General features: G+C 41.2%; 1 protein-coding gene across 1 annotated transcript in view; it reads right to left on the bottom strand.

The window, feature by feature from the left end:
- LOC126191621 (rotatin) overlaps nt 1-16,697 on the bottom strand; it is a 378,723-nt gene that overhangs the window by 206,515 nt on the left and 155,511 nt on the right. Inside the window, exons 16-17 of the mRNA XM_049932539.1 lie at nt 13,484-13,751; nt 5,084-5,274 (exon numbers count right to left, since the gene is read on the bottom strand). Of these exons, the coding sequence (XP_049788496.1) occupies nt 5,084-5,274; nt 13,484-13,751 (459 nt within the window). The remainder of the gene's footprint in view (nt 1-5,083; nt 5,275-13,483; nt 13,752-16,697) is intronic.

Raw genomic sequence — 16,697 nt, 5'->3', positions numbered from 1 at the left:
GAGATGAGCTTCAAAGTCGTTTGCACGGCCTAACCCAGGAGAAAAAAGGGACGAGAATGTCGTCGACAAGGAATCCAGTTGAGCATAAGGAATAGCATCAGAGACAATATTGACAGAGTCATCTATGGAGAACCCAAAAACGCTAAAGGCATCGAAACCAAAAAGATTTTCTGCATTGCTCTGGTCGACCACAAATATGGGAACAGTTCGAACGAAGGATTTGAAAGATACCTCAGCATGAAACTGTCCCAAGAGAGAAATCTTCTGTTTATTGTACGTCCGTAATTGCCGAGTGACAGTTGACAGGAGTGGAGAACCCAACTGAAGATACGTCTGAGAATTAATTATAGTGGCAGCAGAACCGGTATCCACCTGCATGCGAACATCTCGACCAAGGATTTGGACAGTGAGGAATAACTTCCCTGAAAGGGAAGAAGTGCAGTTGACAGACAACACAGAATCAGAATCAGCGTCATGTTCATGAACATATTGTATGCGGTCGGATTTGCAAACGGAAGACACATGACCTTTCTTTTTGCAATTTTGACACACAGCCCAACATTGGGGACAATCCTCGCGTGAATGTTTCGTAAAACATCGCGGACATGAAGGAAGTTGCCGGGGGTTTTGCTGCAGTTTCTTAGCGGGTTGTTTACGGTTAGGCTGAGGTTGGGCGTGGGAGCGCACTGCGGCCACGTCAGCCGGCGGGGACGCACCGCATGCGTTGTCAACAGCGCACAGAGGTTGTATTTCCCCGACATCACGCCACGCCTCTATTTGCGCCCCAGCGGCGCGAGAAATTTCAAAAGCCTGCGCAATGGAGAGAACTTCATCTAGAGTCGGATTCGCCAACTGAAGTGCACGTTGCCAAACTTCTTTGTCGGGCGCAGACCGGATAATAGCAGCCCGTACCATGGAATCGGCATAGGATTCTTTGTGAACGTCAGTAACAAATTGACACTTTCGACTGAGGCCGCGAAGTTCAGCAGCCCAAGCGTGATAGGATTGATTCGGTTGTTTCTGACAATGATAAAAGGCAACTCGAGAGGCTACCACTTGCATTTGCTTTTGAAAATAGACAGACAGAAGTGTGCACATTTCAGCAAAGGACAAAGACGCAGGATCCTTCAAAGGAGCCAATTGCGACAACAACCGATACATTTGAGGTGAAATCCAGGAAAGGAACGGAGACTTACATGGTTGTTCGTCCATGACATGAAATGGGCAAGAAGTGCTGTCAAAGACGTTTTTCATAATCAGACCAGTCTTCTGCCGTCTCGTTGTAAGGAAGAAAAGGAGGTATAGCCAATGACGAGAAACGCCCGGCATTTCACGCCGCGACAAAATCGCAAATCACCGCTGTTAGAAGCATTTGCTGTTCAAGGAGATTTTGCAATAGTTGCTCGACAGTAGCCATGGAAACCTGTGGGTCAACGGTGAAAGGAAAAATCCCATCCTCGTCGCCAATTGTTGTAACGTCAAGTTTAACACATATATTTCAGAATGACACAACACATATAAGTCACAGAGTAAGTTGACAAGCAAGACATGTGTACACGTTAGCATTCGAATGAGCACTGAGTCCCAGTCTAGCGGCCGCTGCTCGGCTTGCCGCTTAGGTGGCGCAGCTGCTACATGGCTGGCAGACAGCGCCGCACGTAGAGGCGACACTTTGAATGATCGGCGAGTCACAACATTAACCACAACAGCCTTGCTGTGCTGGTACTGCGAATGGCTGAAAGCAAGGGGAAAATACAGCCATAATTTTTCCCAAGGGTATGCAGCTTTAATGTGTGGTGAAATGATAATGGCGTCCTCTTGGGTAAAATATTCCAGAGGTAAAATGAGAGTAAGGAATAAAAGAGGAAGCCGCCTGGTAGAATTTTGCACAGAACATAACTTAATCATAGCTAACACTTGGTTCAAGAATCATGAAAGAACGTTGTATACGTGGAAGAAGCCTGGAGACACTGGATGGTTTCAGATAGATTATATAATTGTACAACAGAGATTTAGGAACCAGGTTTTAAATTGTAAGACATTTCCAGGGGCAGATGTGGAGTCTGACCACAATCTATTGATTATGAACTGTAGATTAAAACTGAAGAAACGGCGAAAAGATGGAAATTTAAGGAGATGGGATATGGATAAACTGAAAGAACCAGAGGTTGCAGAGTGTTTCAGAGAGAGCATTAAGAAACAACTGACAAGAATGGGATAACAAATACAGTAGAAGAAGAATGGGTAGCTTTGAGAGAGGAAATAGTGAAGGCAGCAGAGGATCAAATAGGTAAAAAGATGAGGGTTAGTAGAAATCCTTGGGTAACACAAAAAATATTGAATTTAATTAATGAAAGGAGAAAATATGAAAATGCAGTAAATGAAGCAGGCAAAAAGGAATACAAACGCCTCAAAAATGAGATCAACAGGAAGTGCAAAATGGCTAAGCAGGCATGGCTAGAGGACAAATGTAAGGATGTAGAAGCTTATCTCATTAGCGGTAAGATAGATACTGCCAACAGGAAAATTAAAGAGGCCTTTGGAGAAAAGAGAGCCACTTATATGAATATCAAGAGCTCAGATGGAAAACCATTTCGAAGCAAAGAAGGGAAAGTAAAAAGATTGAAGGAGTATATAGAGGGTCTATACAAGGGCAACGTACTTGAGGACAATATTATGGAAATGGAAGAGGACATAGATGAAGATAAAATGGGAGATATGATACTGCATGAAGAGTTTGACAGAGCACTGAAAGACCTAAGACGAAACAAGGCCCCGGCAGTACACAACATTCCACTTCAATTACTGATAGCCTTGGCAGAGCCAGCCCAGACAAAACTCTACCATCTGGTGAGCAAGATATATGAGACAGGTGAAATACCCTCAGACTTCAAGAAGAATATAATAATTCCAATCCCAAAAAAGCAGGTGTTGACAGATGTGAAAATACCGAACTATCAGTTTAATAAGTCACGGCTGCAAAATACTAACATGAATTCTTCACGGACGAATGGAAAAACTGATAGAAGCCAACACTGGGGAAGATCAATTTGGACTCCGTGGAAATGTTAGAATATGTGAGACAATACTGACCCTATGACTTCTCTTAGAAGATAGATTAAGAAAAGGTAAACCTATGTTTCTAGCATTTGTAGACTTAGAGAAACCTTTTGACAATGTTGACAGGAATACTCTCTTTCAAATTCTAAAGGTGGCAGGGGTAAAATACAGGGAGCAAAAGGCTATTTACAATTTGTACAGAAACTTGATGGCAGTTATAAGAGTTGATGAGCATGAAAGGGAAGCAGTGGTTGGCAAGGGAGTGAGGCAGGGTTGTTGCCTATCCCCGATATTATACAATCTGTATATTAAGCAAGCGGTAAAGGAAAGAATAGAAAAATTCAGAGTAGGAATTAAAATCCATGGAGAAGAAATAAAAAATTTGAGGTTTGATGATGACACTGTAATTCTGTCAGAGACAGCAAAGGACTTGGAAGAGCAGTTGAACGGAATGGACAGTGTCTTGAAAGGAGGATATAAGATGAACATCAACAAAAGTAAAATGAGAATAATGGAATGTAGTCAAATTAAATCAGGTGATGCTGAGGGAATTAGATTAGGAAATGAGACACTTAAAGTAGTAAAGGAGTTCTGCTATTTGGGGAGCAAAATAACTGATGATGGTCGAAGTAGAGAGGATATAAAATGTAGACTGGCAATGGCATGGAAAGCGTTTCTGAAGAAGAGAGAAATTTGTTAAGATCGATTATAGACCTAAGTGTCAGGAAGCCATGTATGGAAGTGAAACATGGATAATAAATAGTTTAGACAAGAAGGGAATGGAAGCTTTCGAAATGTGGTGTTACACAAGAACGCTGAAGATTAGATGGGTAGGTCATGTAAATAATGAGGAGGTACTGAATAGAATTGGAGAGAAGAGAAATTTGTGGTATAAATTGACTAGAAGAAGGGATCGGTTGGTAGGACATTTTATGAGGCATCAAGGGATCACCAATTTAGTATTGGAGGGAATCGTGGAGGGTAAAAAGCATAAAGGGAGACCAAGAGACTAACAGACGATGCAGATTCAAAAGGATGTAGGTTGCAGTAGGTACTTGGGGACGAAGAAGCTTGCAGAGGATAGAGTAACACGGAGAGCTGCATGAAACCAGTCTCTGGACTGAAGACCTCAACAACAACATTTGGTTGAAAGATAGCACTAACTTCCAATTACACATATTTACATTAATGTGACCACCACCTATGTTTGATGTCAATATGCAGTAACCATTCACAGATGGCAGGTGGCAGCACTAGCAGTGGAGAGTAGAGAAGGCATGTCAGGGTGACATGGAATGCAGTTCAGTCATTGTCATAGTGCAAAAATAGAGTGATTTATCTGACATCCAAAACACTTGTACACTTGACTTTTTGCCTAGTGTCAGCTTTGCGAACTGTTTTCATTACAATGGTTTCTGTGCAAGAAGCAAAATTTCACATCTCTACTAACAAGAATGTTGAGTGTCTAAGGTCTGTACAGGGCGACAAAATCCTACAAACTCATAAAACAGTCATAGATATACTGGAACTCTGATCACTTAAAGAGATGTTATAATACAAATAAAAGAAGAAATTCAGTACAAAAAATTGGAAAACTTGTCCCATGTATGAGATGCACGTATCAGGTTTCTCACATTATTTTGTCCGACACCTGTACCAGATGACTTTCATTCTAGAAACACAAATAATATGTTATATCCCAAGCATTCACAGAACCAATTTCCACCCCTGCGGTGAAGAGGGAAAAAGGAAATGGAAGACATAAGCTCATTTTTAGGATAGATGGAGGGACAAGTTTAGAACAAAGTTCCAACAGAGAAAGCACAGAAGAGTGGAGCAGAAACTAAATGTAAAATTTATTATCACATGAAACATTCATTACTATTTTCAGTAATTTGTAATTTTCAAGATAACAATTACTGTAATTATAGAAAACATAAAACTGTCACACACACACGCACACACACACACACACACACACACACACACACACACACACATATATATACACGTACAGACCTACCCGAGTACAGAAGCAGCTTTGCATGTAGATTGAACAACCGCAAAATCGTAGCAAGTAAATCTTCATCTTCAGGTGATGCTGGTGTTGCTGATAGAAATCTTGAAAATGTTTCTGTCCAAGGGAGCCCTTTAAGCTCATCTATTCTACATTTGCTTTCCTTGTGAGGCAAGAGCAGCAGCAAATTAAAGTATCTGTGAATATAAATCAAGAATTACCAATAAACTAACAACTGAGTATTATTAAAAGCTAAAAGGATTTAAAACAATTTTAACTTTGATAGCATTATACTTCAGAAATGATTTACAGCCACAGTAGTTACTGAAGTTCAAATACTTCTAATTTTGTCTATGTATTAAATATGAGTTTTTAACATCAATATATTACTGAAATATATAAAAATAGTGATGCAGTTCTGAAAAAGTTGACCTTCCTTTGCTAGTCCTGTTTCAATAAAAAGAAATTACTTCCTTCTGAAAAATGACAATGACAATACAACGGATTTTTTCATCTTTCACAGGCTGTTTAGCATAAGGTTGGGAATTTGTAGAGCTGCTTCTGTTGATTACTTTCCTGCTTCTGTTTCACATTTGTATTAGACTATGATAAATGACGGTACGGGATCCAAGTTATGATACATATCTAATATACCTAATGACCTCTTTCAATCGCTGAAGCCATCTCAAAATGGGATTACTACTGCCAGTTAGAGGACATTTCACTTTCCACATTTTCCCTTATGCTGTCACCCAAACTTCTATTACTGTTGCACATATTGAGTTTTATAATCATGTTAGCTATTCAATGATATTATCCCAAATATCTTCGTATGGCTTCATATCCAGCAAGCTTCAGAAAAAATTGCAAGCACTTTTGAAACCAACCCTAATACAAAGCAGTAATGTATCATTTCACTTCCTCCAATTTTCACTCAATATTACATTTGATTTCACCAGAGTCAAGCCATTCAATTAAATTATATTTTATCTACTCACAACTTTTTTAATGCAACTGAATGAAGTGGGTAGCTTCCCAGATAGTCCTTTTTCTTCTTCTTCTTTAAAAAGCTCTTGCAGACATGTCATATGTGTACCATCCTATAGCCTCTCTGTTGATGAATAAACCTACAAATCTATCCAAAGCTTTATGACTACACAATGGTGAATTTTGTAGATATTTAGGTTATGCGAGACTACCTCTGACTCAATAACAGACTCGGTCTGTTGGGAGTAGTTCTGATTGAACAAATACACTCCTGGAAATTGAAATAAGAACACCGTGAATTCATTGTCCCAGGAAGGGGAAACTATATTGACACATTCCTGGGGTCAGATACATCACATGACCACACTGACAGAACCACAGGCACATAGACACAGGCAACAGAGCATGCACAATGTCGGCACTAGTACAGTGTATATCCACCTTTCGCAGCAATGCAGGCTGCTATTCTCCCATGGAGACGATCGTAGAGATGCTGGATGTAGTCCTGTGGAACGGCTTGCCATGCCATTTCCACCTGGCGCCTCAGTTGGGCCAGCGTTCGTGCTGGACGTGCAGACCGCGTGAGACGACGCTTCATCTAGTCCCAAACATGCTCAATGGGGGACAGATCCGGAGATCTTGCTGGCCAGGGTAGTTGACTTACACCTTCTAGAGCACGTTGGGTGGCACGGGATACATGCGGACGTGCATTGTCCTGTTGGAACAGCAAGTTCCCTTGCCGGTCTAGGAATGGTAGAACGATGGGTTTGATGACGGTTTGGATGTACCGTGCACTATTCAGTGTCCCCTCGACGATCACCAGTGGTGTACGGCCAGTGTAGGAGATCGCTCCCCACACCATGATGCCGGGTGTTGGCCCTGTGTGCCTCGGTCGTATGCAGTCCTGATTGTGGCGCTCACCTGCACGGCGCCAAACACGCATACGACCACCATTGGCACCAAGGCAGAAACGACTCTCATCGCTGAAGACGACACGTCTCCATTCGTCCCTCCATTCACGCCTGTCGCGACACCACTGGAGGCGGGCTGCACGATGTTGGGGCGTGAGCGGAAGACGGCCTAACGGTGTGCGGGACTGTAGCCCAGCTTCATGGAGACGGTTGCGAATGGTCCTCGCCGATACCCCAGGAGCAACAGTGTCCCTAATTTGCTGGGAAGTGGCGGTGCGGTCCCCTACGGCACTGCGTAGGATCCTACGGTCTTGGCGTGCATCCGTGCGTCGCTGTGGTCTGGTCCCAGGTCGACAGGCACGTGCACCTTCCGCCGACCACTGGCGACAACATCGATGTACTGTGGAGACCTCACGCCCCACGTGTTGAGCAATTCGTCGGTACGTCCACCCGGCCTCCCGCATGCCCACTATACGCCCTCGCTCAAAGTCCGTCAACTGCACATACGGTTCACGTCCACGCTGTCGCGGCATGCTACCAGTGTTAAAGACTGCGATGGAGCTCCGTATGCCACGGCAAACTGGCTGACACTGACGGCGGCGGTGCACAAATGCTGCGCAGCTAGCGCCATTCAACGGCCAACACCGCGGTTCCTGGTGTGTCCGCTGTGCCGTGCGTGTGATCATTGCTTGTACAGCCCTCTTGCAGTGTCCGGAGCAAGTATGGTGGGTCTGACACACCGGTGTCAATGTGTTCTTTTTTCCATTTCCAGGAGTGTATTTACAAAACAGGAAGAATGCTGCATTTCCTATTCTCCCCAAAAAATTAGACGGGCAAGATATATAAAGAAAATCCTACAAAAATATTAGCCTCCACCCCAAAATATACAAAATATTCTCTAAATTAATCCTCAACCACATCAAAACATTGATTTTTAACTGTATAAGGAATAAGCTGGATTTAGATGGAGGTACAGCACAATAGTCCACTTGTAAGCAGTGAATGAAATTTTATGAAGGAGAAAAGCACATGAATTAGCACTTTTCTTATGATCTGTAGACACTTGAAAAGCTTTCAACTCAACTTCAACCAGATCTATACAACAGCACATGGGAAAATATATGGTAATGATTCAAACAAATTCTTCAAACACTGAAGAATACACACTAAACAGCCAGAACATTATGACCACTGACCTGCTATCAATATAAACCTATCCTGGCGATAGCAGCGTCAATTGGTGAGGAATGATTGCTAGTCAAACACACACATGATGCATTTAGTATCAGTGATCATGCTGTCCGTGAGTAGAAAGGGAGAGGTGCACGATCTATCTGAGTCTCATTGAGGGCAGATTGTGATGATCTGGAGGCTTGGCATGAGCATTTCAAAAAGTGTACGACTTGTTGGGTGTTCGAATACTGCTGTGGTGTCTTCAACATGTGGCAGAATCAAGGTGAAATCATGTCCAGACATTATGGCGGCCACCCCTCATTACACATGTCAGATGTCAGACTGCTAAAATAGGGCATGAGGGAAACTGTGTTGGAACTAACACCAGACTTTAATGCTGGACAGACTACAAGCATGTCTGAACACACAGTGCACCAAGCACTCATAACGATGGGCCTCTGCAGCTGACAACCCTTGCACGCATCAATGTTAATGCCACGACATCGGCAACTAAGACTGCAATGGGCACATGACCATCAGCACTAGACATTGGTGCAGTGGCAGAGCATTGCATGGTCTAATGAATCGCAATATCTTCTTCATCATTCCGATGGGAGGGCATGAATCCGTTGCCTTCCAGGGGAACATCTCTTTGACACTTGTACTGTGGGACGGATATAAGCTGATGGAGGCTCCATTATGCTCTGGGGAACATTCATGTGGGCATCCATGGGTTCAGTAGAGCTGATGACCAAGGAGTATCATACTCTGTTTGCAGACCATGTACACCTCTTCATGACGATAATGTTTTCTGAAGGCAGTGGCATTTTTCAACAAGTTAATGCACCACATTACAACACCAGGAGTGTGATGGAGTGGTTCGAGAAACACATTGGCGAGTTCCAATTGATGTGCTGGCTCCCCAACTTGCCAGATCTGAACCTGATCGAAAATAATCTATGGCGTGATTGAACATGGCCTGAGAACTCATTGCCCCTCCCCGGTATTTATGGGAATATGGTGGTGTGTGTGTGTGTGTGTGTGTGTGTGTGTGTGTGCGTGTGCGTGTGTGTGTGCGCGCGCGCAGATGTGGTGCCAGCTCCCTCCGTGACCTATCAAGGCCTCACTGCTTTCATGCCACCAGATGTTCCTGCTGATAAGCTTGCCAAAGGTGGACATATCAGCTATTAGGTAGGTGGTCAGAATGTTCTCGCTGACCAGTCATAGATAAATCCTACAGCTTCCATTAGAGTGATTCAGAATAGTAGAAAATTCACATCATACCATCAAAAACTATTCTGACCAGGCATAAAGGGAGGTATTATTGTATCACTAAACCAGGAAAAAGAAGGAATACGTGATAACAGAATATACCAGAACCATCTGCACTAAGCTGATGGCATTAAGTCTTATTGCAATTAATTATAATTAATTGAACTAATTGTATAATATAATAATAAAAAGACTTACATTGAAGTCATCTTATCTTTAGGAGGTGACATTTTCAGAACTACTGATGAACACCAATAAAAGCACACGATACCATCCTAGCTTCTGAAACTATAAGTTTGTTCCTCGGAAAAGAAAGAGGAATACTTTGCGAAAGGTTAAACAGGAAGGGCAGATCACTCCCTCTCATCTTGGGGTTTGCATGACCTACCCTTCTTTTTAATGTTCCATATCCTATTGCTCTTTCTTCTTGAAAAAGGCATTACAAGTAATAGTTCTGAAAGCTAGGATAGTTTTGTATCCTTGTATTTCTTATATGTGTGTATTCAAAGTACTAAGAATTTCACTTACTGAAAGATGAAAAGAATATATGCAGTCTATATGAGGGTGGAGAGTAGATGAAGATGAGGTGAGAGATACGATACTGCAAGAATAATTTGACAAAGCACTGAAAGACCTAACACAAAACAAGCTGTCTAAAGCCAGAATTATTGAGATCCTTAGAAGAGCCAGCCATATGAGACAGGTGTGACCCCCAGACTTAAAGAAGAATGTAATTATTCCTATTACAAAGAGGGCAAGTGGTGAGAAGTGTGAGTATTACAGAGACATCAGTTTAGTAAGTTATGGTTGCAAAGTATTGACAAAAATTATTTACAGATGACTTTGGGGAAAATCAGATTGGGTTCTGGTGAAATGTAAAAACACAAGGCAATACTGATCCTATGAATTATCTTAGAAGACAGACTGAAGAACGGCAAACCTACGTTTACAACATTTGCAGATTTAGAGAAAGCTTTTGACAGTGTTGACTGGATTACACTCTTTGACATTCTGAAGATACTAGGGATAAAATACAGGGAACAAAATGTTATCTATAGCTTGTACAGAAACCACAATGTAGTTATAAGTTGAAGGACATGAACAGGAAGAACAGTTGAGAAGGGACATTGAATAAGTTGTGAAAGAAATCAAGGAGAAATTTGGAAATGGTCTCAATGTTCTGAGAGAAGAAATAAAAACTTTGAGGTTTCTTGATGGCATTGTAAATCTATTAGAGATGGCAGTTGAATGGAATAGAGTGTCTTGAAAGGAGGCTATAGGATGCGCATCAACAAAAGAAAACCACGGGAACAATACGAGAGAAGGAAAGTTGCTACTCACCATATAGTAGAGATGCTGAGTCGTGATAGGCACAATGAAAAGATTCACACAATCCTAGCTTTCGGGCTTTGTCAGTAGTACACACACACACACACACACACACACACACACACACACACACACACACACACACACACGCAAGCGCAACTTGTACACAAGTCAGCAGTCTCAGAGAGCTGAAACTACACTGCGAGCAGCAGCACCAGTGCATGATGGGAGTGGCAACTGGCTGGGGGTAATGAGGAGGCTGGGGTGGGGAGGAGGATGGATAGTATGGTGGGAGTGGCAGACAGTGAAGTGTTGCAGTTTAGACGGAGGGTAGGAGAGAAGGTGCAGAGAGGGGAGGGGGTCAGTAGCAGAAAGGAGAGAAATAAAAATAAAAGAAATTAAAAGACTGGTGGTGGTGGTGCTGAAATGACAGCTGTGCAGTGCTGGAATGGGAACATGGAGGGGGCTGGATGGGTGAGGACAGTGACTAATGAAGGTTGAGGCCAGGAGGGTTACGGGAACGTAGGATGTATTGCAGGGAAAGTTCCCACCTGCGCAATTCAGAAAAACTGGTGTTGGTGGGAAGGATGCATATGGCACAGGCTGTGAAGCAGTCATTGAGATGAGGGGTATCATGTTTGGCAGCGTGTTCAGCAACAGGGTGGTCCACTTGTTTGTTGGCCACAGTTTGTCGGTGGCCGTTCATGCGGACAGACAGCTTGTTGGTTGTCATGCCTACATAGAATGCAGCACAGTGGTTGCAGCTTAACTTGTAGATCAAGTGACTGGTTTCACAGGTAGCCCTGCCTTTGATGTGATAGGTAATGTCAGAGACCGGACTGGAGTAGGTGGCGGTAGGAGGATGTATGGGACAGATCTCGCATCAAGGTCTATTACAGGGGTATGAGCCATGAGGTAAGGGATTGGGTGCAGGGGTTGTGTAATGATGGACGAGTGTCTTGTGTAGGTTCGGTGGATGGCAGAATACCATGGTAGGAGGGGAGGGAAGGATAGTGGGTAGGACATTTCTCATTTCAGGGCACGACGAGAGGTAATCGAAACCCTGGTGGAGAATGTAATTCAGTTGCTCCAATCCCAGATGTTACTGAGTTACGAGGAGAATGCTCTTCTGTGGCCAGACTGTGGGACTTTGGGAGGTGGTGGGATACTGGAAAGATAAGGCACGGGAGATTTGTTTTTGTAGAAGGATGGGAGGATAATTACTGTCAGTGAGATCCTCGGTATATTTAGAGAGGGACTGCTCGTCACTGCAGATGCAGTAGCTAGGCTGTACGGAAGGGACTTCTTGGTATGAAATGGGTGGCAGCTGTCGAAGTGGAGGTATTGCTGGTGGTTAGTCGGTTTGATATGGACGGAGGTACTGATGTGGCCATCTCTGAGGTGGAAGTCAACATCTAGGAAGGTGGCTTGTTGGGTTGAGTAGGATCAGGTGAAGCAAATGGGGGAGAAGTTGTTGAGGTTTTGGAGGAATGTGAATAAGGTGTCCTCACCTTCAGTCCAGATAGCATAGATGTCATCAATGAATCTGAACCAGGTGAGCGGTTTAGGATTCTGGGTTTTTAGGAAGGATTCTTCTAGATGGCCCACGAATAGGTTAGCATAGGATGGTGCCATGCGGGTGCCCATAGCCGAACCACGGATTTGTTTGTAGGTAATGCCTTCAAAGGAGAAGTAATTGTGGTGGAGGGGAGGATCCAGATGGCTCAAGTAGTGAAGCAGCCATTGAAATCAATTCAAATTTAGAATATGAACCAAAGTAAAATAAACCAAAAACAAATGTGAAATATGTTATGTTGTTACAAACTTATTATCATTCATACTTTAAAACTATGGGAAGTATAACTCTAATATGCAGAGAAGTTATAATTAAGATTTCATTACTTGTGAGAGCTCCCATGAAAAATAAGTGATCATAGGACAATGAAACTTAGTGGAAACATTTGTAGGGACATGCGGAAGAGAAATGACAAATAAATCATTGAAAGAAATAATTTTAATTTCCTCACGAGAGGGTGACATCTGTTAGGTGTGTACCATATTAACGTACCAGGTTAAAAATGCTGTTCAATGTGATGACCATCTGCATCCACGACAGCCTGGAACCACACTACAGATCCCATTTCGCAATTGTTCACAGCAATTTTCGAACAGTGGACACGGAATGTTCAGCTGTCATAAGATCGCTCACGCACTGCTTAAAGATCAGCCACGGTAACAGTAACTTCTTCAGCGACCTGTGGTTCAGTTGGCCGTCGGCCTCTTTCCAGGAGCAATTCCCAAATCACCAGTTATTTGGAACTTCTCAATCATGTTCTTCAACCTCCCTGTGGAAAGATAACCTCTCCATATTCCTTTAATACATCAGTATCTGTAAAGAGCAGCAGCACTATTGCTGTTGTTTTGATAAAACAGCTTAAGGAGTAAAGCCCTGTTCACCTTGTCCAAATCCATGTTGACTGTCTGCAACTGTAAGGTACACTGATGCTTGCAGTTTAACACTACATCACCATACCAATACTGGCACTTAATGGCAAGTCATAACACCAACATTACTACAAATTCACATACTGCCGCGCACAGTCTGATCATCATTCCTATAATGTTGGGTACCCATACGATCAGTAGTTGATGTCTACACTGGCTCAAATAACAAAATCTTAATTATAACCACCCTGCAGACAAATGTTGGCCTTTAGAATAAATTGTTTAATACCGTGCAAGACCATATAAGGCAGTCTCTGCATTCTCGTGAGTAGTAGCATTCTGTATATCGTACATATACTGCTTGCAAACAGTAAAAGATGACATCTGCACTTCTTCCATGTCAAATGCTTTTGCTTTTAATTCTGAGCAGAACGGCAATTCTTGTAGTTCTTCCAGTGTATCCTTTTCCTTGAGCAAATTTTCAATGCTACCAAACCACTCAGAAGACCACGTTAGCCGCAACAACTTCCTGAACTCACCTCTCTGCATTAGAACACCTACAAAATTCAAAATTAACTGTTTAAACAAACACTTCATAAAAATAAAAATTAATGTCATGATACATTTTATTTCTGGCAAATGGCTCTTAGGTGACGCTAGGTTTATGATGAATTAAAGAAAAATATCACTGAGCGAATGTTATTAAAACATTCATTCGTACTGTGTGTTCACTTTTCGTGCTACTAAATATTCAGTTTATTCTTTCATTGCCTCTGCCTACATCAGATCTCAACACAAAAGTTCTATTTTGAAAGGAGATTCTGAAAATTATCTGGGATGTTGGGAAAAAAATATAAATCAAAAGAAAAATTATAAAAAAAAAACATGAGAAAGAAACACTGTGTTGGAAAGTAAATGTGAGTGGACAACCTGTACAAAACATAAACTTGAACAAACAAATTAAACGGAAAGTCCAGGATACAAGCAAATTGCTATTTATATAGTGATAAAAAGGCAAAGAGCGTATAACATAAAAATGAGTCACTAACAAACCTAGAACTCCAATTGACACTTGTATTGACTAAGAATATAATTCCCGCAGATGTCATAGCCCTAGAGCACAGCAGTACCACGAGTTTTAAAGTGTAATAGCAGCACTTACCCGCTGCCAGCTTGTAATAATCACATATTTTAAAGCTTGTTTTCAGCTTTTTTTTTAGTGTAGATGGCACCCATACAACGGTCAGTATTTCATTCTCATCAAAAATGGAAAAACTGAACAGTTCATTATGTAAAGAATGTAAAAAGAAAGTGATAAAAGGAATCTTGTGTGTTAAGTGTAATTACTGGTTGTATGAAAAGTGTGTCAAAATAAACTTAAAATATGTCAGTGATGATTTTTTATGGACATGTCTTGGCTGTTTACATTTCGATATGTCCGAACTTGAAAAAGCGGTGAAAACCAAAAGTGAAATTATCAAGATACTTTAAAATGATGCTGAAGTGCTGAAAACTGAAATCTTGATTTTAAAAAGAGATAATGATAAATTATAATGAGAAAAAGAGTTCCATGTGTAAGAAAGCTGTGAAACAAAAACAACATTGCATCAATCCGTGTTCACACATCGGGAGTAAGCAGGGAGACAACAAAACGGTAACTCCAGGTAAAGCAAATAGTAGATTAGCAACAAAGAAATATTCTAGTGTGTGTGGATGCCAGAAAATGGAAACAAAACAATACCATGAATACTTGCATGCATGTACAAGCAGCACTAACAATCAAAACTTTAGATCTAATATATCACATATGCTCGGTGAATTACTGATTACCTCAGTAAGCAAAAATTCAAAAATTCAGTACATAAATATGAATGGAAGTCTGTAACATATACTAAAGGGAAAGGCAGTGGCTCAAGTGTACCAAGAAATGAAAATGAACTTCTAGATAGGCAATTCTTTACTGAAAAATGTCACTGTTCAGGGATGGAAAATTGATGTGTGACTTGGAATTAGAATACAACAGCTAAACAACCATCTAAAAAATATGGAATTCTCAAAGCAACATACTGCAGAAAGTGAACTTAAATGTAATTATAAATATGTCTGCAAATAAACTGTGCCATCAAATAACAGTGTAATAGACTTGGAGCAGTGTTCACAGATCCAAATAAATTCCTAAATGAAAACTGGCTAGGAAAGGATGGACTAACATTAAGCAGAATTTTACAGATGTTTGCAAAATATCAAAAAACGAGGAGAAATAAAATGGCTTGATGGGGATGAAAAAGTGGATAAACCAGCAAAAAAATCCAAAACCAGGTATCACCTAAAACCGAAGGAGAGTAGAATATAGGCCTGAAAACTGGGTTTTTAAACATTCAAGGTTTGAATGACAAGGAATTGGCATTGAATGACTTTTCATCAGTGAATAAATTTGACTTACTGTGTTTCAGTGGCCTAATGTTCACTTAAGGTGAAATTCCAGTTTCTAAGTTCAAAAATTTTAGTTTCGAAACAAGTGCCTGCAAGAGTGTCTTTGATGGACCCCACACATATTCTGATTTTTTTTTTTTTTTTTTGGGGGGGGGGGGGGGTGAAAACTTTTTTTGCAAGTGGTTGGTTCCCCCAGAATATGATAGCATATGACATCAATGAGTGGAAGTAGCCAAAGTAGGCAACTTTAATGGCGTCAACTTCAGCCACTGAAGAAGTTACCCGTAAAGCAAATGTTGCCGAGCTAAGTTTTTTACATAGATGAAGAATGTGAACTGACCAATTACATTTGCTGTCTATATAAGCACCCAGAAATTTTGTATCTTCAACTTTCTGTATTGGTTGATCTCTACATTTTATGTTAATTTCATCGAGATTACTTTGTGATGTATATATTGAGTTTTATTTGCATTGAGTGAGAGACCATTTGAGGAGAACCAATTTAATATGTCATTAAAACAGTATTTGTAGTTTGTTCAAGATTGTGATCTATCAAATCGTCAATTAGAATTGTGGTATCATCATGGTAAATTTGCTGTTTGTCTCAGAACAAGGAGGAAGATCATTAATGAAGATGAGCAATAGCAGTGCACCCAAAACAGAGGTGGTGTACCAATATGTGTTGGTAGATCAATCAATTGCACCTTTGGTAACTTAGATCTAAATTACTTATGTGAAAAACTCAATTTTGAAGCCACTAGTATAGCTGTTAGTAGTATGAAGCTAATAGTAGTATCATTGGACAGGTCTCCCAATTGTATTAGCAGTGTACTCTTAGAAAAATTGGACATCCTTTTATGCACACTTATTGAGAAAAGATTTACCAACTATTACATTATAATAGATGGTGGTCTTAATTCTGATTTTGGCGTGGCAACTGTGAACTGCAGTGTTAGTGATTTGAAAAACCTCCTACGACAGTTCAGTCTATCCAGATTCCCAGCTCATAATAAGTGGAATAATAAAAAGAAGATCTGTAATGATAAATATGTCTGCAAAATACACTGTGC

This window comes from Schistocerca nitens, chromosome 1 (genome assembly GCF_023898315.1).
Source record: "Schistocerca nitens isolate TAMUIC-IGC-003100 chromosome 1, iqSchNite1.1, whole genome shotgun sequence".
NCBI lineage: Eukaryota > Metazoa > Arthropoda > Insecta > Orthoptera > Acrididae > Schistocerca > Schistocerca nitens.
The sequence above is the reverse complement of the archived record's forward strand: the minus strand, read 5'-3'. Positions and strand labels throughout refer to the sequence as shown.